The following is a 25,798-nucleotide window of genomic DNA, read 5'->3' on the forward strand; positions in this document are numbered from 1 at the left end:
TTCAGCAGAGAAGAGACCGTTGATTCAGAAAGTACATGAGTTGATGGATCAAGGTTTAATCTTAGATCTTTCAGATGAGGGGGTCTTGTTGGCTCATTTTTCAGTGAGGCCAGACTTGCGAGATAGAGTTAGAGTTTCCCAACACAAAATCAACAATTAATGAAGATCATAGAAAGAGTACAGCAGGGTGAAGGTGGTGAGTTTGGATTTGCCAATGATGGCGCCCTAGTGCAAGGTTCTAGGATATGTGTGCCCAATGTGGACAACCTCAGGAATGAAATCATGCGAGAGGCACACTATACACTGTACAGTGTCCACCCAGGTTCCACCAAGATGTACCATGATGTGAGAGATAGCTATTGGTGGAATGGCATGAAGAGAGGCATAGCAGACTTTGTGTCCAAGTGCTTGACTTGTCAGAAGGTGAAGTTTGAATACCAGAGACCGTCAGGGAAGTTGCAAGAGCTCCCTATCCCAGAATGGAAGTGAGAAATGATTTCTATGGATTTTGTGACTGGGTTGCCTCGTACCACGCGAGGATATGATTCGATATGGGTAATTGTAGACCACCTAACCAAATCACCACTTCTTGCCCGTGAAGACTACATATTCGTGGGCACAAGACGCCTGGCTCTACATTCGAGAAATAGTCGATTGCATGGAGTTCCGCCCATAATATCCGATGAGGGCCCCATTCACTTCTCGGTTTTGGAGAAAGTTGCAGGAGGCACTTGGCACACGCTTGAACTTCAAGACGGCTTTCCACCTCGCATGCACGGACAAATTGAAGGACAATCCAAACATCAAGACATGCTTCGCATGAGTGTTTGGGATTTTGGAGGTCAATGGGATGAGCAGCTAGCTTTGGTGGAGTTTGCCTACAACAACAGTTATCACTCCAGTATAGGGATGCCACCCTATGAGGCACTATATGGAAGTAAGTATAGGTCTCCTCTGTGTTGGATGGAAATGGGGGAAGTGAAGGTGCATGATGTAGACCTAGTGCAGTACACTTCAGAGATAGTTCCTTTAATCAGGGAACGACCAAAACAAATTTTCAAGAGGCGTAAGAGTTATGCACCCGGATGGAGGGATGTGGAGTTTGCGCGATGGTACTATGTATTCCTGAAGATTTCTCTAATGAAGGGAGTCATGAGATTTGGAAAGAAGGGCAAGTTGGCACCTCGGTATATTGGACCTTTTGAGGTTACTGATAGAGTTGGAGCAGTTGCCTACAGGTTGGAGCTACCACCCAACCTTTCTCACGTTCATCCCGTGTTTCACATCTCTATGCTCAGGAAATCATTCCCGATCCTTCTCATGTACTACAGTCGGATGTAATAGAACTAAAGGAGAACTTGACATTTGAGGAGCAACCTGTAGCCATAGTGGACTACCAAGTGAGACGGCTAAGATCAAAACAGATCCCTATGGTTAAGGTTTTGTGGAGGAGCCAGTCAGTGGAAGAGTGTACCTGGGAGTCAGAACGGGACATGCGTAGCAAGTACCCTTATCTGTTCAATGTGTAATCATGTACTTTATTATGCCTTGTGTAAAATTCAAGGACGAATTTTCTGTAAGGGGGGAAGAATGTAACACCCCTGATTTTTTATATATTATTATTGGGCTTCGTGTAGGCATCCTCAATTCGCGGAAATTCGACAGTTGTCCAGATTCAGAATTTCCGCCGATGTGCCAGCCACCGGAAAAGTCTCTGAATTGGATCGAGGTTTTGGCTACCCCACCATTGTCAGACATCCCGAGCTGCGTTCAAGTCGAATCGGCAAAGGTAAACCCGAACCTTGTTTTTTTGTAATTTTTTAGTGCTTAAATAGGATTAAAAATCCATAAAATATTCGTGGTAGCTTAGAAAATTACGATTCTTTTTGCAATAGCTTAGAAAATTACGATTCTTTTTGCAATAGCTTAGTAATATTTCTAAGGACCGCGGGGCAGAGTTTTATAATTTTTAGAGCTTATTTGAGCAGTTTTTGCAAAAATGGTCAATTATAGGGACTAAATTGAAATTTTACATGTTGTGATAGATGATTGATTTGGTGGGCCCAGGAGGGGCTGTGTGATATGATTGAGCTGTGGATATATGGATTGTAAATATAGAAGTGTGTTTTGAGCCATTTTGCAAGTTGGGTAGGTCCTAGGTATAGAGACTCACGATTTTCGGCACGACTTAGGACGTATTGGTCTTTTTCTTTGTTTGTATTGAGTCAAATTTATTAAATGATTGTAATAAAATTGTCAGGTGAGCCGGGACAGCCTTCTTCCTCCGCCTAGCCGCCGCAGTGATTGTCGTCAAGTCTGTGAGTAAAATATTAATTTTAATTGTAATTTCGATATTATTATATGTTCACCGCCATGCATCACTTATATGCATATATTTATGTAGTTAAACTCTAAGCACGATTTATGATGCATTGATAATCATAAAGTGCCATGATGTTGTTGTGGTAATTTGGAGCAGCAGTGCATGCGTTGGCGCATGCGGTGATGTGGTGTGGACTATGGATAGAACGGGTAGTCACGCTTGAGTTCTTCAGGGACCCGATCCTTCGAGGGGTAGTCACGGCTTGAGTTCTTCACGGGACCTCGATTTGGTTATTAAGTGGAAGTCCGAAATGAGTTCTTCACTGCACCAAAGTTGGATTTAAGAGAGTCAGATAGGGATCACCCCATATATTATGATTGATGTTACAGGTGTGTAAGTGCTTCAAATTACCTTTTGTTGTTATGATGTGAAAATATGGTTGTCGTTGCATTTCACTCCACAAAGTTGCATTAGTTCTAGATAGTTATAGAGATTATGGTTAAAATTGATATTTTACTCTGAGTCGAACGCCACCTCGCTCAATATTTTTCTCAAAGCTGTGGAGGATTTTATTGTGGTTAACCTGCTTTTCTCCTTAGCAGGTAGTTTATCAATAGTTTTGTAATGTTATTTACTCCTAGAATTTCCGCATGTGTTAGAAATATTTAAATGATTCGGGTCTGTAATATATATTGTCATGTGGACTCAGAAATTATATGCATGTTTGATGGATTGGATGAGGAGCCGAGCTTCCATTTATTTTTATGCCGATATGAGTATGTGGAGGGTGAGCCGAGCTCCCAATTGATGATATATTTTGTTTACAAGTCGGGTGAGTCAAAACTCCCCGTTGAAAGGTCCACTTTATGGCCGGACTCTGTCCGGTTGGTTTCTTGAAATTGGGCCCAAATGGGTTTTAGAGTTGGGTTAATGAACAGTTAGGCTTACTACGGGCCTCGGGGGCTTTAGGCTGGCCCAGGTCCTAGTGCCGGTCCGGCCCATAGGTTGGGTCCTGACAATAAAACTTCATTAAATTAATTAGCACCATAAAATTTTAAGTTATCACATTACCCTGTATTCATTAACAAAATATTGATATGGCAATTTCGTATTTCAATTGGTTTTAATATATTGTCAGAAATATGTTAATGGATCAAATGTCAATCTAATAACGTACAACTTCAAGATACAAGTTAATTGAAAATGAAAAATTTTATTTCTTAAAATTATAATGTATTAAATTGCAAGATATATTTTTAAAATTGCCTTATAAATTATTATAATATACAATATATTTTTTTACATTACATATTATTTTAATTAATAAAATCATATATAATGTAATTTAAATTATACATATATTATATAATAATTGTTAGCAAATTATGCGTGAATTGTATTAATTACTTATACATTAGAATTAATATTATAATTTTTTTTATATTATTCATCATCGTGATGCTATCATAATTCTTTTATATTGGTATTTCTGTTATTCACATGAAGAAAAAAAAAGTATTTTATAGTATTATGATTAATTATATAAAGGTAATTAATGAGAGATAGAATTTTTATATAAGTATGGTAATTTATAATTTTAAATTTAGAATGATAATAAAATTTCATAGAACCAAATCGCTTTATTTCTGTATTCGGTTCAAATAGAACCGAATTGAAATATCAAACCGGATTAATTGAATTATGTATTTTTGAAATCAAATCGAAATGAATAAAAAATCGAACTGAATTGAATAGAACCAAATCACTCTATTTCTGTTTAATTTGATTTGAACCTATCAATTTTTAAGTTTGAATGAATTTTTTAACTTAGACTTGATTTTCAATTTATTTAGTCTGATTTTAACCTTAGTTTGAACATAATAATCATTAATCAATGAAATTAAACAATTTATATATATATATATATATATAATTGCATATAATTCATAAATTTCTTATAAAAATAAATCAATTTAAAAATCAATAAAGTTATTTGGTTCAGTTCGGTTCAATCGATTTGTTTTATCCAAAATCGAACCGAACAGAATTAACTGAAATTCTTAAAATGCAAAACTGAACTGAATTATCTTAAAAATCAAATCGAATTACCAAATTAAAATGGCTCAATTTCATTTATTTGATTTAAACTGAATAATACTTACTCCTACTCTTAACCTGAAATCAATCAAATTTGAATTGAATTGATTTAACCAATAAATAACATATATTGTCATATTTCAACGGTTTGCCAATCAAGTAACTTATAATTGCCTTAATTTCAAGGTTATGTGAATAGAGTTTTATACAAATAATTGCTTTCCTTTTATTTCAAATTGACCCAAATTCATGGACATTACTTTGGAAACAAAATGAAAATAGATTTCTTGTATTTAAGATTTCTTTCTATGTTCAATCTCGACATACGCAATCAATACTAAATATTTGATGTTCTACAAATTGAAGATTGAATTCAGCTCATTAACTAGATTTTCTTGTATTTTTATTATATCTATTATAAACTATAGTTCGTAGTCTATTCACTATTAATACGTATCTTAATCCCATTGTCCAATTTTAATTATTTATGATATATATATATATATAAATTTTAATTTATAAATATACTTTCAAAATATAATATGCATGTATACATTTGAAAGTTCAAAAGAAATATATTAAATTAGAAAAAAAAAAAAAAGAAAAGAAGAGTTTTATAATTAATGAAATTTTATTTTCTTTTTCTCAATATCTAAAAGTTAAGACAGCTTAGATATATACACACTTATTAATTGAGGAATATGACACTCCAACTAAGTTATTAAAAAATAAGTAATTAATTTTCCCATATTGAAATTTATAATCATTTATTTGCTTTAAATTTTCCTCATTAATCTTCATATATTGAATTTTGTAATGAAATCAATAATAATAATAATATAAAACGGAGAGGTTTATATATTAATATTTTAATATCCTGAAAAATTAATTTATATTTATAAATTATGCGAGAAAAATATTAGTTAAAATTAGATACTATTATAATATAATTTTAATCAAATTTTAATTAAAAAAGAGACCATGATAGTAGAAAAATAGTTTCAAGGGCATCATTGAAAATATAAAATGAATAAATCTTAATTTGCTCACTATATTTTTTTTAGGAAGTCTAATTTAATTTAAAAATTTTGATTTATTTTTTATTTAACTCAATTTTTCTAAATTGTTTTACATGCGTCATTTATTAAATATTTAATTATTTTATTTTTATTTTTTAATATTAAAATGTTATTTTTATATTTTATAATTAATTAAATTAAAATATAAAAATATTATTTTATTATTTAATATTATTAATAAAAATAAAATATAAAAAAATTATTTTTATATTTTCATATAATTGATTAAAAGTAAAAATTATAATAATTATACTCAATTAAATTGAAAAATATTAAAAATATATATATATTTTTTATTAAAATAAATTTTAACTATTTAAATTAAAAAAATTACTTTATATTTTATTTTTTTAATTCATATAAGAAAATTAGAATCAAATAAAATTAAAAATATAAAATATTATTTTTATATTTTCATATTATTAATTAATATTAGAAAAAGTAAAATATAAAAAAATTAACTTATTATAATTACTGAATTAACATTAAAAAATAATTAACTATGTTTAAAAAAATAAAAAAAAATTAATATTAAAATATTAAAAATAATAAAAAAATAACTCAGACATCACCGATTTTTAATTTTTAAAATAGACATAAATCAAAATTTTTGAACTAAATTAAAACACAACTTTAAAATGGGCTAGCAAAGTGAGATTTATTCCAAATATAAAACTTCCAAGTCCTGGAACGTGAAATGCGTGGGATCTGATCGGATCCAAACAGCCAGTTTCAGACACCCCATTGTCCCGATCTCAGCATTCTTGTTCCTTTGAAGAACGAGATTTCTAGGGTTTCATTTTCTGTGACAATCAATTTTTTTTTTTTAATCAAAATCTCATATCGTAACCCTGAGCCCTAACTCAAATCCTCTTCATTCCTTCTCTGCATTCACTTTCTATAAAATTCACAAGCTTTTTATTTTTTATTTTTTTCAATAGCACTTCAATTTTTATAGACTTGAACGGGATTAACAACTGATGCCATCCAAAACCCTAAGTGTACCCCCAGCGCTTACCCTTTTCACATTCCTTAAACCCTCACACAGATCCCTGATTTTCTACCAAATCTTGGTCCTAATCATCGCCTTTCTTGCATACGCTTCCTTCCATGCCTCTAGAAAGCCGCCCAGTATCGTCAAGAGCGTTCTTGAACCCAATGTTCAATTAAATTCTTCGATAATTCAATCCAATTTTAGCTCCATGGATACTGGTTGGCCTCCATTCAATGGCTCGGGGGGAACTCACCGACTTGGGGAGATTGATCTTGCGTTTCTATCAGCCTATTCGATTGGGATGTATTTTGCTGGACATGTTGGTGATAGGATTGATTTGAGGTTGTTTCTTGTTTTTGGGATGGTGGGTGGTGGTTTTTTCGCTATTCTTTTTGGGTTGGGGTATTGGTTTGATATACATTCTTAAGCGTTTTTTGTGGGTATACAGGTTTTGTGTGGATTGTGTCAGTCTATAGGGTGGCCTTGTGTGGTGGCAGTAGTTGGGAATTGTTTTGGGAAAGCAAAGAGAGGGTTGATGATGGGCGTTTGGAATTCACATACTTCAGTAGGAAACATTATGGGGTCGGTTGTGGCTTCTGGTGTTTTGGAGTTTGGGTGGGCTTGGTCATTTGAGGTGCCTGGGATTTGTGTGATTTTAGTTGGGGTTTTGGTGCTTTTGTTTCTTGTTGTTAGTCCTGAAGATATTGGATCTGACCCTCCAGGGATAGAGATTGAGATGGCTGTGGAGGTGGAAGGAGCGGATAACCTAGAGAAAGAGGAATCAGAAAAAAGCAGGGCTTCTTGGGATGGAAAATTCAGATTCTTTGGCTGCCATTGGATTTTTGGCAGCTTGGAGACTACCTGGAGTGGCGCCATTTGCTTTCTGCCTCTTCTTTTCGAAGCTTCTGGCTTATTCTTTTTTATATTGGTTGCCCTTGTACATTAGGCACACTGGTAAATGCTTTTACTTCTACTTGTGTACGAATCTTTGTTGAGCAATTGATATAGGTTCATGATACTGGTGTTTGCATGATTTTATACAAGTCTGAATGGGAGGAAATTGATGTTATTGTCACAAAAGATATTGGGAATTTGAAACCTTTTATTTTGTGAACTCTGTAAAAATGATTTTAGACCAATTCTTGTGGCAACGACTTGTCCTTTCTTTAGCATGTCCATTTAGATAATGCGTTTTGTATCTTGACTTTGTGGTTAAGGCTTAAGCATATTTTTCATACTTGCTTAAAGTTCCTGATTTCAGATGTTAGATATTAATCATTAATTGCAAGTTTGTGTTGGAATTATAGCTATTGCAGGTGTGCATTTGTCACACAAAACTGCTGGAATGCTCTCTACAGTATTTGACATTGGAGGAGTCTTCGGAGGAATTTCAGCTGGATACATATCTGATATGATTGAGGCTCGTGCAGTTACTTCAATTGTATTCTTGCTGCTATCAATGCCAGCCTTTATTTTGTACCGGGTTTATGGGAGCCTGTCTATGATAATGAACGTTGCGTTGATGCTTCTTTCTGGTTTTCTTGTGAATGGCCCTTACTTATTAATCACTACGGCTGTAGCAGCTGATCTTGGTACACAGGATTTGATCAGAGGAAATTCCCATGCCTTGGCTACTGTCACTGCAATTATAGATGGTACTGGTTCTTTTGGAGCAGCTATTGGCCCACTTTTGGCTGGGTATATTTCCACAAGAGGATGGAACAGTGTTTTTCTAATGCTTATTGTTTCAATTTTCTTTGCAAGTTTATTACTGATTCGTGTTGCAAAAGCTGAAATTTTCGAATAGCACATTTGCACATTGATTATGTATTTTTGTTTTTGTTTTTGTTTTTTTTTTTTAATCATTAGAGAACTTGTGTGCATAGGAAAAGTGATTAGGGAACTTATTCTTTACTCATTATTTGTACACGTACAGGAGCTAATTCATTAAAGATTTTTCACATCTTTTTCTCCTGTTTCCTGCAAATACATTGAAAACATACAGAAACAGCATTACAATTGATCAAACGCCAGCTTTGAAAATCCTAAATCTTTATTATCATCTTGTTAGACTTGTATGATCGTTTGCTACTCGAGTAAAGCAAATATTGTGGGTCATATAAATTTTTGTCGTTTTGCCTTGCGATGCCAAATATCAACGACTATTGTGTTTTTCTTTTTCTTTCTTCTTTTTTTTTTTTCAATACATTGTGAGCCGTCATCTGTCTCATCTTGATTCCATTTAGATCCCCATGGCCCTTTAGATGAAAGGGTCCAACTAAATCAATCCACCCCAAGCTCCAAAAGAAAAAGTATGTCCATACCCCAAAACAAAAGAAAAGCTAAGTGGAACTGACACAAAGACCCAACCCGGACAACGAGAAGGTGGCCTCAGCCGACTGCAGCAGTACTGTGCCAATGAACCTGTTGCTCGGAAAGATTTCGCCGTTAAGACATTGTCCGCGAATTACGTTGTATTCTTTTTTGTTTTGTTTTAGCTTTCTATGCATGTAAGTAGCATCTGCCGCAATTGAATATCAACGTACTGGCCTTCTTGAGGGGAAAAGATATGCAAGCAGAAAGGGCAATTGATAAATTGTTCCACTCCATGGAAATGCTTACACTATGTCTGAAAAGTGTAATTTTTTAAAGTAAGGTATGGAGTATAGTCTTTCAAATGGGTAATCTTGAAGCATTTTCTGTATAGTTTGTATATATGAGAATCATAATTTCTGCCAAAAATTACTCCCTAAATATTAAGAGCTGAGAAACTTAGCTTGATTATGACCACGAACTATATCAGCTATTTGATGACATTTTAATCTAAATTAAAGCTGTCACGTATGCATGCTTCAATTAATGTTGCATACATATATCAGACGTCGTTTCTCTATTTACAACTAAAAATTTATACTAGCAGAGTTAGCACAAGTATTTCCATCCCTTAGAGGTCAGCACAAGTATTTCCATCGTCAGAGCCTCCAGCAGAAGCAACCCCGAGTCCGGTTAAGAGGGGTCATGCCTCTCCCCTTGGATGTGTTTATGGCCTCCAACGTTGACACTACCTCCTCCATCTCTGGTCTCTTGTTAGGGTCTGCATCCCAACATCTTTTCATCAATTTTTCTAGAGAGCTTGGACAACATTTGGGAATCTCTGGCCTCAGATTCTGCAGTTAAAAAAAAAAAAATCACAAATTGTCAACTCCGACAATTCTCGGAGAAGTTCTAAAATTATGCTTCAAGCAAAGACTAGTGAAAGGGGAAAAAAACTACGTACTCGATAAACCACTGCAGAAGTTAGTTCATAGAAGCTTAGATTTGGATACAGCATGTCACAACAATACATCTCCCATAAGCAAATTCCGAAGCTGTAGACGTCGCATTTCCTGTTGTATGGTTTATTGTCGAAGACCTGCAATCATATCAGCAAAATCAACATTTGTTACTCTTTCTACAATTCACAAGGGTAGAACGATCATGATGAGAAAATTATGCTTCGCAATAAAGTGATGTATGTTTGGTTTATAGTATTAATACCTCCGGTGCCATGTAACCAAGTGAGCCGGTATAACCTGTCATTTCATTAGGATTCAAATCTTCAAGTCTAGCAACTACGATATCAGTTATCTTCAGTGCTTGATTCTTGTCAAGAAGCAAATTTTCTGTCTTCACATCTCTGTGCACAATATTCTTGGAATGAAGGTAGCTCAACCTGCCAGGAAGGGAAAAAGCAGAATTAAGTACTATATCTTGAAGTGCAATTAATTAAGTAACTAATGAAGAACGTCATAATGGTGGAGAATTTGGGGAAAAAAATAAAAGAATCATAATATGGTGGAGAAATCTAACCCTCTTGCAAGATCTAAAGATAGTTGCATGAATTTCTCGAAAGGCAGCTTTCTTTTCCGGTTCTTTACAAGGTAGGATTTCAGAGTACCCCCAGGTTGATAATCAGTGACGAGACAGCACAAATTGACTGGCATGCCAATTTGACCACTGTGGTTTTGGAATTTTATTTCTGATGTACCCAGTACAGCACCTATGAACTGCGCAAACAGGAAAAAAAAGGGTCCGGAATTTGTCACAAACTATATGCATAAGGAATCTGAATCGGAAAATTAATTAGTTTCGAAAAATGAAATAAAAATAATTGATTACCTGTGAAACATTGGGATGAGTCAGGTTATGCCAAACAGAAACCTCTTGCCGAAATGCTATCCTAAGTGAAGAAATTTGAGCTTTCGTCTTTTGATCTTCACCCCAGTCAAACACTTTAACTGAAAGAAAAACCTAATATAAAGTAAAACGAAAACGAAGACAAAAACAAAAGCAAAATCAAATTGACCAAGATTATTAATTATTAACAGAGGAGAATCCCCAGTTTTTGTACTAATTAGAAAGCCAAAAAGAGAGTAAAAAGTTGAAAAACCATATTAAATCTTGGGGCATAATAATATTTAAGGTATGGTTGATCTTGCGTAAAAAGAAAGCATGCATATAGCTAACCTGCAACATCTCGGCCATCATAATCCCCTCGGTGAACAGAGGCAAAACTCCCCCGAGCTATAAAATTCTTAATAGTTAGTTTATGAGGATCAATTTTCCATTCTTCTTTGACGCAACCTTTATTATTGTTTGCCTCGTCACCTTTCTCCTTCTGCATGCTTAGTCGTCCGAAGTTGACATCCAAGCCCTTAAAAGCAATTTTGTTTGCCCTACCTAAACTTCTGCTCCTTTCCTTCATCTCCATCTCTCTCTGTCTCTTTCAGGCTTTCTGCAAGAATCAATGAATCAAGCTTCTGTTAGGAGGGAGCGAATTTGAGTTGAATATTTATAGCAAGTGATGGTATGTAACTTGTATGTGGATTAGGTTTCCTAATTCCTTGGGGTTTAAGGATACTTACGTGTCTTTCTGTAATTGGGAGGGCGGCGTCAAACTTGTATGAGAAATTACACGGTGATACATAATCCTTTCTCCAACTTTTATATCAGGAGACACCAAGATAGCAGTATCCCATCTCTGGTAAAAATTTTAAAATAAAATTAATATTAATCATAGGGATAATTATATAATATATGGGAAGCATAGATTTTTTTTTTTCTCTTAGACACAATTTTTTTTATTTTTTTCTTATTTTCATATAGTGATATGATTTTATATAGAGAGGATATATATTTTAGGATCATACAATAATTTATCCAATTATGATGAATCTTATCATAATTAGTAATTAAAGTGTATCCATTGTACTATGATAAGTCTGAGCTATTTATTTATTTGTTTGATTTTTATTTAAAATTTATTTTAAATATTAATTTTTTATTATAAAATTAAAAGTTTTTTTTATTATATTTTTATTATTTTGATAGAATATTAATTCATGACAAGCAGGATAGAAAATACAGCGGGTTTTATCTCTAAACACCAACCCATAATTTCTTTGAACTAATTGAGCTGCAATGAGTAAATTTTCATCAATATCAAGTACTCTAACCACATCTAAGCCTAAAGAAGTCTGTACAGCTACGACATATCAACAAGGATGGCAATGGCAGAATTTTTGTGTATACATTACAATCAAATTTCAATAGGATAAGTTTGAATAATATATAATTAATTTTGAAATAAATTTAAATTTTAAAATAATATTTATAATAAATTTAAACTTTACATGATAATTATTTATTATTTAAATTAATAATATTTGTTAATTTAGAAATTATATCTTTAATTAAATTATATTTTTATGAAAATTTATATGCTATAATTAATTTAATTATTAACATATAATAATTTAATAATTAATTCAAATATAATAAAAAAAAGATAATGTAATAATGAGCCTTTAAAAAATATGAATACGCAAAGCTGTTTAAAATTCAAGATGACAGAGTGATTTTGCATGTAAATTGGCTCATGATGTTCAAATTTTATTTATTTTTTATTTTAAAGAAAATAAATTTATTTGTTTATATTTTAATATTTTTAATAATTTAAAAATTAATGTTAATTTTTCTATATAATGATTTTTTTTGGATAATTAGAGAAATTTTATTAATTGAAAAGTAAAGAAAAATTATCATAAATAATTTAGCACAAATGGATAATATAAATAATTATATTTAACATTTAATATTATACTTAGCATAAATAGATAATTTTAAAATTATACCTTATAATTTTGCACATTACGATAAAACTTTAATCTTCATTAAATTAATTAGTACCATAAAACTTCATTAAATTAATTAGCACCATAAAATTTTAGGTTATCACATTATCCTGTATTCATTAACAAAATATTGATATGGCAATTTCGTATTTCAATTAGTTTTATTATATTGTCAGTATTTTGTTAATGGATGAATTCCAGATACAAATTAAAAGAAAATGAAATTTTTATTTCTTAAAATTATAATGTATTAAATTGCAAGATATATTTTTAAAATTGCCTTATAAATTATTATAATATACAGTATATTTTTTTACATTACATATTATTTTAATTAATAAAATCATATATAATGTAATTTAAATTGTACATATATTATATAATAATTGCTAGCAAATTATGCGTGAATTGTATTAATTACTTATACAATTCGGATTAGAATTAATATTATAATTTTTTTTATATTATTCATCATCGTGATGCTATCATAATTCTTTTATATTGGTATTTCTGTTATTCACATGAAGAAAAAAAAATAAAGTATTTTATAGTATTATGATTAATTATATAAAGGTAATTAATGAGAGAGTTTTTATATAAGTATGGTAATTTATAATTTTAAATTTAGAATTATAATAAAATTTCATAGATGGAAGGAATTTTTTTTTAAATAATAAAATTAAAAAATTTAATTTATATTATTGATACCAAAAATATTTTTTTCCCACTCAAAAGTTCAGCCGTAGCTTTATATATATTAATTATAGATTATAAATATAAATAAATAGATATATTGATTATATCATAATTTTAAATAATATATTATTTTTTAAAATATTTACAACTAAAATAATAAATATTTATAACATCACGAAAGAAAATGACTAATATAAATATTTTAACAAACGAGCATGTTTATGAATCTATTTAATGAGTTAATTCACGAGTTTGTGAATAAGTCAGTTCATGAAATTTAACGAGTCGAATATTATAAAATTTGACCTCAACTTGTTTATTAAATAAATTTAAAAATAAAATTTAAACTCAGCTTATTTTCTAAATGAGGTGAACTAAATTGATTTTTTATCTAATCAAATTTCGAATAGCTTATACGCCTCTAGTAACTTTAAGGCAATTTTGTAATTTTTACTTTCTTTGAGGGCAATTTATTTATTTATTTATTTATTTATTGTCTTGGGCTTGGGTTTCTTTTTCTTTTGTGCTGATTGCGGCGTGGGCTTCGATTGGCTTGTAAAAAAAAAAGCCTTCTTTTCCTCCCCTTTGGACGATGTTGTTCCCCGGCTGGAGCGTGTGCTATTTTCAGTCCTTTTATTTTGTGTTTCAGTCCTTTTCAGTGACTCATTCAAACCTGTGTTTATAATTAGAAAACAAAAGAGTGTTTCTGTCAAATTTGTGCTATTAACCTTAGCAATACTACTTGACTAATGCCTTTTTAGTAGCACATTTTGTTCATGTAACGTCTTGCTGATTTCCAGGTGCATAAGTTGGTGGCTGAACTTGGAGAAATGTTGCCACTTATTTAACTGCTATTTGCCTTCAAATTTCTAAAAGTGTTGCCTACTTCTTTTAAATTGGAATAATTTTGCTGTGTTTCAGCAAAATTTGATTCTTGCTCAACACAGAGGAGCAGAAAAAAAAAAAAAAAAAAAAAACAGGAATTAACCATAACATGGTAAACTACCAAGATCATATAATTAATTACATGCAAATCATACTGATACATAAACATTAAATACACATTAATCTACTTATTATTGGCTGAGGTAAACTATACAGGTTAAGGTTTTACTTGACAGATAGAGGAAGGTATGGAATGGGAATCGCGTAGAGAGGATTTCTTCTTCTCACAGTAATGTTTAAAGCTTCAGTCATGTCAAGATTTTCCCGCTTCAGCCCACTTGGGAGTTTCCAATCCAAAGTATAGAAGCTGTGCAAGTGGAAGCTCAACATTAGCCATGCCAAATGATATTCCTGGACACATCCTCCTTCCAACACCAAATGGGATAAATTCAAAGTTGGTACCCTTATAATCAATTGAATTATCAAGAAATCTCTCTGGATAAAATCTTTCAGCTTCAGACCAGTAATTGGGATCCCTTCCAATCGTCCATGCATTCACAATGACTCTGGATTTTTCAGGTATGTCATACCCATTAATGATACAACTCTCTCTGCATTCTCTTGGAGCTAACAATGGAACAGGAGGATGTAATCTCAGAGTTTCTTTGACAACCAATTTTAAGTAATTAAATTCTTGAAGGCCTGCTTCGTCAATGTTTCCGTTTGCATAAAAAATTCGTCTTACGTCTTCTTGTGCCTTTATCATCACTCTTGGGTTTTTCAGCATTTCTGACATTGCCCATTCTACAGGCGTCGAAGATGTGTCGCTACCAGCAATAAATATATCCTGAAATTGAAAGTTATACACGTAATTTTCTGTCAGCAATGATAATTTTCTGCCAGTAATGAATAGAAATATATGAGTACCTATTTTGAAAAAATAAAAAAAAATCTCTTTTTTCTATTTTTTTTCTTTGTTGCCCTTTATCATTGAAACCTACAATTAAAATATATTAGCTTGATGCAGGTGATCACTTAGATCATAAGTGTACATACAATGACAATTTTAATCATCTAGTTTTCATTGGTTCTATTGATTGCAAATTCATAATATATACTAAGAGCACTATTTTTCATGTATAAAAATTCAATTACTTCTTATTTAAATGAGATATATATATATATATATGAAAAAAAAAGCATGCTCTGAGAATACTAAATGATCCCTCTAATTAATTTTGTCTAAAACCTTAAAGCAATCCCTATCTATCAAAGTAGCAAGGGGATGGATTTAAATCACTCTATCCTACTCTACCTTGTGAGGAAATTTATTTACATTTTAGAAAAAAAAAAGATCTTTTAGCGTAATGAATTTATGGCCCAGGTCCTAGTGCCGGTCCGGCCCATAGGTTGGGTCGTGACAATAAAACTTCATTAAATTAATTAGCACCATAAAATTTTAAGTTATCACATTACCCTGTATTCATTAACAAAATATTGATATGGCAATTTCGTATTTCAATTGGTTTTAATATATTGTCAGTATTTTGTTAATGGATGAAATGACAATGTAATAACGTACAACTTCAAGATACAAGTTAATTGAAAATGAAAAATTTTATTTCTTAAAATTATAATGTATTAAATTGCAAGATATATTTTTAAAATTGCCTTATAAATTATTATAATATACAATATATTTTTTTACATTACATATTATTTTAATTAATAAAATCATATATAATGTAATTTAAATTATACATATATTATATAATAATTGTTAGCAAATTATGCGTGAATTGTATTAATTACTTATACATTAGAATTAATATTATAATTTTTTTTATATTATTCATCATCGTGATGCTATCATAATTCTTTTATATTGGTATTTCTGTTATTCACATGAAGAAAAAAAAAAGTATTTTATAGTATTATGATTAATTATATAAAGGTAATTAATGAGAGATAGAATTTTTATATAAGTATGGTAATTTATAATTTTAAATTTAGAATGATAATAAAATTTCATAGAACCAAATCGCTTTATTTCTGTATTCGGTTCAAATCGAACCGAATTGAAATATCAAAGCTGGATTAATTGAATTATGTATTTTTGAAATCAAATCGAAATGAATAAAAATCGAATCAATTGAATAGAACCAAATCACTCTATTTCGTTTAATTTGATTTGAACCTATCAATTTTTAAGTTTGAATGAATTTTTTAACTTAGACTTGATTTTCAATTTATTTAGTCTGATTTTAACCTTAGTTTGAACATAATAATCATTAATCAATGAAATTAAACAATTTATATATATATATATATATATATATATATATATATATATATATATATATATATAATTGCATATAATTCATAAATTTCTTATAAAAATAAATCAATTTAAAAATCAATAAAGTTATTTGGTTCAGTTCGGTTCAATCGATTTGTTTTATCCAAAATCGAACCGAACAGAATTAACTGAAATTCTTAAAATGCAAAACTGAACTGAATTATCTTAAAAATCAAATCGAATTACCAAATTAAAATGGCTCAATTTCATTTATTTGATTTAAACTGAATAATACTTACTCCTACTCTTAACCTGAAATCAATCAAATTTGAATTGAATTGATTTAACCAATAAATAACATATATTGTCATATTTCAACGGTTTGCCAATCAAGTAACTTATAATTGCCTTAATTTCAAGGTTATGTGAATAGAGTTTTATACAAATAATTGCTTTCCTTTTATTTCAAATTGACCCAAATTCATGGACATTACTTTGGAAACAAAATGAAAATAGATTTCTTGTATTTAAGATTTCTTTCTATGTTCAATCTCGACCTACGCAATCAATACTAAATATTTGATGTTCTACAAATTGAAGATTGAATTCAGCTCATTAACTAGATTTTCTTGTTTTTTGATTATCTCTATTATAAACCAGAGTTCGTAGTCTATTCACTATTAATACGTATCTTAATCCCATTGTCCAATTTTAATTATTTTATGATATATATATATATATATATATATTTTTTTTTAATTTATAAATATATTTTCAAAATATAATATGCATGAAAGTTCAAAAAGAAATATATTAAATTAAAAAAAAAGAGGAAAAAGAAAAGAAGAGTTTTAAAATTAATGAAATTTTACTTTCTTTTTCTCAATATCTAAAATTTAAGACAGCTTGGATATATACACACTTATTAATTGAGGAATATGACACTCCAACTAAGTTATTAAAAAATAAGTAATTAATTTTCCCATATTGAAATTTATAATCATTTATTTGCTTTAAATTTTCCTCATTAATCTTCATATATTGAATTTTGTAATGAAATCAATAATAATAATAATAATATAAAACGGAGAGGTTTATATATTAATATTTTAATATCCTGAAAAATTAATTTATATTTATAAATTATGCGAGAAAAATATTAGTTAAAATTAGATACTATTATAATATAATTTTAATCAAATTTTAATTAAAAAAGAGACCATGATAGTAGAAAAATAGTTTCAAGGGCATCATTGAAAATATAAAATGAATAAATCTTAATTTGCTCACTATATTTTTTTTAGGAAGTCTAATTTAATTTAAAAATTTTGATTTATTTTTTATTTAACTCAATTTTTCTAAATTGTTTTACATGCGTCATTTATTAAATATTTAATTATTTTATTTTTATTTTTTAATATTAAAATGTTATTTTTATATTTTATAATTAATTAAATTAAAATATAAAAATATTATTTTATTATTTAATATTATTAATAAAAATAAAATATAAAAAAATTATTTTTATATTTTCATATAATTGATTAAAAGTAAAAATTATAATAATTATACTCAATTAAATTGAAAAATATTAAAAATATATATATATTTTTTATTAAAATAAATTTTAACTATTTAAATTAAAAATTACTTTATATTTTATTTTTTTAATTCATATAAGAAAATTAGAATCAAATAAAATTAAAAATATAAAATATTATTTTTATATTTTCATATTATTAATTAATATTAGAAAAAGTAAAATATAAAAAAATTAACTTATTATAATTACTGAATTAACATTAAAAAATAATTAACTATGTTTAAAAAAATAAAAAATAATTAATATTAAAATATTAAAAATAATAAAAAAATAACTCAGACATCACCGATTTTTAATTTTTAAAATAGACATAAATCAAAATTTTTGAACTAAATTAAAACACAACTTTAAAATGGGCTAGCAAAGTGAGATTTATTCCAAATATAAAACTTCCAAGTCCTGGAACGTGAAATGCGTGGGATCTGATCGGATCCAAACAGCCAGTTTCAGACACCCCATTGTCCCGATCTCAGCATTCTTGTTCCTTTGAAGAACGAGATTTCTAGGGTTTCATTTTCTGTGACAATCAATTTTTTTTTTTTAATCAAAATCTCATATCGTAACCCTGAGCCCTAACTCAAATCCTCTTCATTCCTTCTCTGCATTCACTTTCTATAAAATTCACAAGCTTTTTGTTTTTTACTTTTTTCAATAGCACTTCAATTTTTATGGACTTGAACGGGATTAACAACTGATGCCATCCAAAACCCTAAGTGTACCCTCAGCTCTTACCCTTCCCATTCCTTAAACTCTCACACAGATCCCTGATTTTCTACCAAATCTTGGTCCTAATCATCGCCTTTCTTGCATGCGCTTCCTTACATGCCTCTAGAAAGCCGCCCAGTGTCGTCAAGAGCGTTCTTGGACCCAATGTTCAATTAAATTCTTCGATAATTCAATCCAAGTTTAGCTCCATGGATACTGGTTGGCCTCCATTCAATGGCTTGGAGGGAACTCACCGACTTGGGGAGATTGATCTTGCGTTTCTATCAGCCTATTCGATTGGGATGTATTTTGCTGGACATGTTGGTGATAGGATTGATTTGATGTTGTTTCTTGTTTTTGGGATGGTGGTTGGTGGTTTTTCGACTTTTCATTTTGGGTTGGGGTATTGGTTTGCTATACATTCTAAGCGTTTTTGTGGGTATACAGATTTTGTGTGGATTGTGTCAGTCTATAGGGTGGCCTTGTGTGGTGGCAGTAGTTGGGAATTGTTTTGGGAAAGCAAAGAGAGGGTTGATGATGGGGGTTTGGAATTCACATACTTCAGTAGGAAACATTATGGGGTCGGTTGTGGCTTCTGGTGTTTTGGAGTTTGGGTGGGCTTGGTCATTTGAGGTGCCTGGGATTTGTGTGATTTTAGTTGGGGTTTTGGTGCTTTTGTTTCTTGTTGTTAGTCCTGAAGATATTGGATTTGAGCCTCCAGGGATAGAGATTGAGATGGCTGTGGAGGTGGAAGGAGCGGATAACCTAGAGAAAGAGGAATCAGAAAAAAGCAGGGCTTCTTGGGATGGAAAATTCAGATTCTTTGGCTGCCATTGGATTTTTGGCAGCTTGAGACTACCTGGAGTGGCGCCATTTGCTTTCTGCCTCTTCTTTCGAAGCTTCTGGCTTATTCTTTTTTATATTGGTTGCCCTTGTACATTAGGCACACTGGTAAATGCTTTTACTTCTACTTGTGTACGAATCTTTGTTGAGCAATTGATATAGGTTCATGATACTGGTGTTTGCATGATTTTATACAAGTCTGAATGGGAGGAAATTGATGTTATTGTCACAAAAGATATTGGGAATTTGAAACCTTTTATTTTGTGAACTCTGTAAAAATGATTTTAGACCAATTCTTGTGGCAACGACTTGTCCTTTCTTTAGCATGTCCATTTAGATAATGCGTTTTGTATCTTGACTTTGTGGTTAAGGCTTAAGCATATTTTTCATACTTGCTTAAAGTTCCTGATTTCAGATGTTAGATATTAATTATTAATTACAAGTTTGTGTTGGAATTATAGCTATTAAAGGTGTGCATTTGTCACACAAAACTGCTGGAATGCTCTCTACAGTATTTGACATTGGAGGAGTCTTCGGAGGAATTTCAGCTGGATACATATCTGATATGATTGAGGCTCGTGCAGTTACTTTAATTGTATTCTTGCTGCTATCAATTCCAGCCTTTATTTTGTACCGGGTTTATGGGAGCCTGTCTATGATAATGAACGTTGCGTTGATGCTTCTTTCTGGTTTTCTTGTGAATGGCCCTTACTTATTAATCACTACGGCTGTAGCAGCTGATCTTGGCACACAGGATTTGATCAGAGGAAATTCCCATGCCTTGGCTACTGTCACTGCAATTATAGATGGTACTGGTTCTGTTGGAGCAGCTATTGGCCCACTTTTGGCTGGGTATATTTCCACAAGAGGATGGAACAGTGTTTTTCAAATGCTTATTGTTTCAATTTTCTTTGCAAGTTTATTACTGATTCGTGTTGCAAAGCTGAAATTTTCGAATAGCACATTTGCACATTGATTATGTATTTTTGTTTTTGTTTTTGTTTTTTAATCATTAGAGAACTTGTGTACATAGGAAAAGTGCATTGATGAAGATGCATTTGTAGTGATTAGGGAACTTATTCTTTACTCATTATTTGTACACGTACAGGAGCTAATTCATTAAAGATTTTTCACATCTTTTTCTCCTGTTTCCTGCAAATACATTGAAAACATACAGAAACAGCATTACAATTGATCAAACGCGAGCTTTGAAAATCCTAAATCTTTATTATCATCTTGTTAGACTTGTATGATCGTTTGCTACTCGAGTAAAGCAAATATTGTGGGCCATATAAATTTTTGTCGTTTTGCCTTGCGATGCAAAATATTAACGACTTTTGTGTTTTTATTTTTCTTTCTTATTTTTTTTTTTTTTCAATACATTGTGAGCCGCATCTGTCTCATCTTGATTCCATTTAGATCCCCAAGGCCCTTTAGATGAAAGGGTCCAACTAAATAAATCCACCCCAAGCTCCAAAAGAAAAGGTATGTCCAGAACCCAAAACAAAAGAAAAGCTAAGTGGAACTGACGCAAAGACCCAACGCGGACAACGAGAAGGCGGCCTCAGCCGACTGCAGCAGCACTGTGCCAATGAACCTGTTGCTCGGAAAGATTTCGCCGTTAAGACATTGTCCGCGAATTACGTTGTATTCTTTTTTGTTTTGTTTTAGCTTTCTAAGCATGTAAGTAGCATCTGCCGCAATTGAATATCAACGTACTGGCCTTCTTGAGGGGAAAAGATATGCAAGCAGAAAGGGCAATTGATAAATTGTTCCACTCCATGGAAATGCTTACACTATGTTTGAAAAGTGTAATTTTTTAAAGTAAGGTATGGAGTATAGTCTTTCAAATGGGTAATCTTGAAGCATTTTCTGTATAGTTTGTATATATGAGAATCATAATTTCTGCCAAAAATTACTCCCTAAATATTAAGAGCTGAGAAACTTAGCTTGATTATGACCACGAACTATATCAGCTAATTGATGACATTTTAATCTAAATTAAAGCTGTCACGTATGCATGCTTGAATTAATGTTGCATACATATATCAGACGTCGTTTCTCTATTTACAACTAAAAATTTATACTAGCAGAGTTAGCACAAGTATTTCCATCCCTTAGAGGTCAGCACAAGTATTTCCATCGTCAGAGCCTCCAGCAGAAGCAACCCCGAGTCCGGTTAAGAGGGGTCATGCCTCTCCCCTTGGATGTGTTTATGGCCTCCAACGTTGACACTACCTCCTCCATCTCTGGTCTCTTGTTAGGGTCTGCATCCCAACATCTTTTCATCAATTTTTCTAGAGAGCTTGGACAACATTTGGGAATCTCTGGCCTCAGATTCTGCAGTTAAAAAAAAAAAAAATTCACAAATTGTCAACTCCGACAAATCTCGGAGAAGTTCTAAAATTATGCTTCAAGCAATGACTAGTGAAAGGGGAAAAAAAACTACGTACTCGATAAACCACTGCAGAAGTTAGTTCATAGAAGCTTAGATTTGGATACAGCATGTCACAACAATACATCTCCCATAAGCAAATTCCGAAGCTGTAGACGTCGCATTTCCTGTTGTATGGTTTATTGTCGAAGACCTGCAATCATATCAGCAAAATCAACATTTGTTACTCTTTCTACAATTCACAATGGTAGAACGGATTTGAAATCATGATAAGAAAATTATGCTTCGCAATAAAGTGATGTATGTTTGGTTTATAGTATTAATACCTCCGGTGCCATGTAACCAAGTGAGCCGGTATAACCTGTCATTTCATTAGGATTCAAAGCTTCAAGTCTAGCAACCTGAAATCAGTTATCTTCAGTGCTTGATTCTTGTCAAGAAGCAAATTTTCTGTCTTCACATCTCTGTGCACAATATTCTTGGAATGAAGGTAGCTCAACCTGCCAGGAAGGAAAAAAGCAGAATCAAGTACTATATCTTGAAGTGCAATTAATTAAGTAACTAATGAAGAACGTCATAATGGTGGAGAATTTGGGGAAAAAAAATAAAAGAATCATAATATGGTGGAGAAATCTAACCCTCTTGCAAGATCTAAAGATAGTTGCATGAATTTCTCGAAAGGCAGCTTTCTTTTCCGGTTCTTTACAAGGTAGGATTTCAGAGTACCCCCAGGTTGATAATCAGTGACGAGACAGCACAAATTGACTGGCATGCCAATTTGACCACTGTGGTTTTGGAATTTTATTTCTGATGTACCCAGTACAGCACCTATGAACTGCGCAAACAGGAAAAAAAAGGGTCCGAAATTTGTCACAAATTATATGCATAAGGAATCTGAATCGGAAAATTAATTAGTTTCGAAAAATGAAATAAAAATAATTGATTACCTGTGAAACATTGGGATGAGTCAGGTTATGCCAAACAGAAACCTCTTGCCGAAATGCTATCCGAAGTGAAGAAATTTGAGCTTTCGTCTTTTGATCTTCACCCCAGTCAAACACTTTAACTGAAAGAAAACCCTAATATAAAGTAAAACGAAAACGAAGACAAAAACAAAAGCAAAACCAAAACCAAATTGACCAAGATTATTAATTATTAACAGAGGAGAATCCCAGTTTTTGTACTAATTAGAAAGCCAAAAAGAGAGTAAAAGTTGAAAACCATATTAAATCTTGGGGCATAATAATATTTAAGGTATGGTTGATCTTGCGTAAAAGAAAGCATGCATATAGCTAACCTGCAACATCTCGGCCATCATAATCCCCTCGGTGAACAGAGGCAAAACTCCCCCGAGCTATAAAATTCTTAATAGTTAGTTTATGAGGATCAATTTTCCATTCTTCTTTGACGCAACCTTTATTATTGTTTGCCTCGTCACCTTTCTCCTTCTGCATGCTGAGTCGTCCGAAGTTGACATCGAAGCCCTTAAAAGCAATTTTGTTTGCCCTACCTAAACTTCTGCTCCTTTCCTTCATCTCCATCTCTCTCTGTCTCTTTCAGGCTTTCTGCAAGAATCAATGAATCAAGCTTCTGTTAGGAGGTGGCGAATTTGAGTTGAATATTTATAGCAAGTGATGGTATGTAACTTGTATGTGGATTAGGTTTCCTAATTCCTTGGGGTTTAAGGTTACTTACGTGTCTTTCTGCGTCAAACTTGTATGAGAAGTTACACGGTGATACATAATCCTTTCTCCAACTTTTATATCAGGAGACACCAAGATAGCAGTATCCTATCTCTGGTAAAAATTTTAAAATAAAATTAATATTAATCATAGGGATTATTATATAATATATGGGAAGCATAGATTTTTTTTTTTTCTCTTAGACACAATTTTTTTTATTTTTTTCTTATTTTCATATAGTGATATGATTTTATATAGAAAGATATATATTTTAGGATCATACAATAATTTATCCAATTATGATGAATCTTATCATAATTAGTAATTAAAGTGTATCCATTATACTATGATAAGTCTGAGCTATTTATTTATTTATTTGATTTTTATTTAAAATTTATTTTAAATATTAATTTTTTATTATAAAATTAAAAGTTTTTTTATTATATTTTTATTATTTTGATAGAATATTAATTCATGACAAGCAGGATAGAAAATACAGCGGGTTTTATCTCTAAACACCAACCCATAATTTCTTTCAACTAATTGAGCTACAATGAGTAAATTTTCATCAATATCAAGTACTCTAACCACATCTAAGCCTAAAGAAGTCTGTACAGCCACGACATATCAACAAGGATGGCAATGGTAGAATTTTTGTGGATACATTTCAATCAAATTTCAGTAGGATAAGTTTGAATAATATATAATTAATTTTGAAATAAATTTAAATTTTAAAAATAATATTTATAATAAATTTAAACTTTACATGATGATTATTTATTATTTAAATTTATTTATATAAATATTTAATTAAACATAAAATATATATTTTTTATAATAATATTTATAAATTTTTATATTTTATATTCTAAATAAAATAAAATTTAAATATTTTATAAAATTATTAAATTTTAAAATATAATTTATTAATAAAAAATAATTTTATATAAATTGTTAATTAAAATATATTAAATTAAATAAATTTTAATATTTATTGAGTAATAATAATTAAATTTAAAATTAATTTAAATAATTAAAAATAAATTTTAATTAAATTTAAAATATATTTAAACTTTAATAATAATAATAATAATAATAATAATAATAATAATAATAGGATTCAAATTTAGATACCATAATTTTCACGGGTCCTCTACATATTTTCATCCTATCAAGAAGCTCTCCGTTTCATATTCTGACTTTGGAATAAAAGTATGAACTTTTTCTTCAAAAGCATTTCTTCTTTGTTCTATTGCTTCATGAGAATTCACAGGCTCGCTATGGAATCTTGACTATTATTTTTCAAAGTTAAACCTTTCTTCAACTCGAATCGATTATATACATTCGTAACCTACTGGATCGTACTCATACATACACGACCCTTTGCGATTCCCATCTTGCCAACTCTTTAAGCAGCCAAAAAGCACTCTTTTAATCATTCCAATTTTAGTGCCAAAATAGCACTGAAATTAGCTCATCCAATTTTTGGTACATCTCAATCGTTTTTTCAAACTGAAATTTTGTGTTTTGATTGAGCTTCACTGATGGCAATTGCATGCGAGTCCTCAATTCGGGCGCCCTGCTCGCTTCTATATAAAAATTATATTAACTAAAATAATATGTTCTAAATTTATAAATAATTAAAGAAAATGAATTGATATTAACAATGATTATGTGAAATGTAAAAAGATAATAAAACAATGTTTAACTTACTTTTGAGAAGGAATGGTTAAATTTTAAATTAATTTCAAGTTAACTATCACATATAATAATCCTTATATATACACGAAATCAATTTTTCTAGAAGTAATTAAAAAATTAAATAAGATATATTTTTTGCATAATCACATAACAATAATTATTATTTGGTAGGTCAACTTCTACCCATAGCATGCCACGTGGCAATAAAATGGTTGAAATTAATTTATTAATTAAGGAAGAGAAATCAATTAAAAAATAGTTAAGTAATTTTTCACTAACATGGGTAGAAAATTTTCATTATTTGTCATGTAAAAGGTAATAAG

At 30.7% G+C, this 25,798-nt stretch overlaps 1 protein-coding gene and 4 pseudogenes across 1 annotated transcript; 2 read left to right on the forward strand and 3 right to left on the reverse strand.

Annotated features, from left to right (window-relative positions):
• Window positions 1–6,174: 6,174 nt before the first annotated feature.
• LOC131173959 (putative glycerol-3-phosphate transporter 5) lies at window positions 6,175–8,363 on the forward strand (annotated as a pseudogene).
• Window positions 8,364–9,355: 992 nt separating this feature from the next.
• Window positions 9,356–11,509, reverse strand: LOC131173836 (serine/threonine-protein kinase STY13-like). The gene is made up of 7 exons (XM_058136385.1): window positions 11,398–11,509; window positions 11,000–11,267; window positions 10,652–10,770; window positions 10,343–10,539; window positions 10,031–10,205; window positions 9,771–9,905; window positions 9,356–9,660 (listed from the first exon to the last, which is right to left on the reverse strand). The coding sequence occupies exons 2-7, from the start codon at window positions 11,241–11,243 to the stop codon at window positions 9,466–9,468; spliced, it is 1,065 nt and encodes a 354-aa protein (XP_057992368.1). The 5' UTR covers window positions 11,244–11,267; window positions 11,398–11,509; the 3' UTR covers window positions 9,356–9,465.
• A 2,963-nt stretch (window positions 11,510–14,472) lies between these two features.
• The window catches only part of LOC110655080 (desmethyl-deoxy-podophyllotoxin synthase-like), a 32,424-nt pseudogene continuing 21,098 nt past the window's right edge, over window positions 14,473–25,798 (reverse strand).
• Window positions 18,538–20,830, forward strand: LOC131173956 (putative glycerol-3-phosphate transporter 5; annotated as a pseudogene).
• Window positions 21,600–23,686, reverse strand: LOC131173955 (serine/threonine-protein kinase STY13-like; annotated as a pseudogene).

Source organism: Hevea brasiliensis, chromosome 15, assembly GCF_030052815.1.
Source record: "Hevea brasiliensis isolate MT/VB/25A 57/8 chromosome 15, ASM3005281v1, whole genome shotgun sequence".
In the NCBI taxonomy this organism is placed as follows: domain Eukaryota; kingdom Viridiplantae; phylum Streptophyta; class Magnoliopsida; order Malpighiales; family Euphorbiaceae; genus Hevea; species Hevea brasiliensis.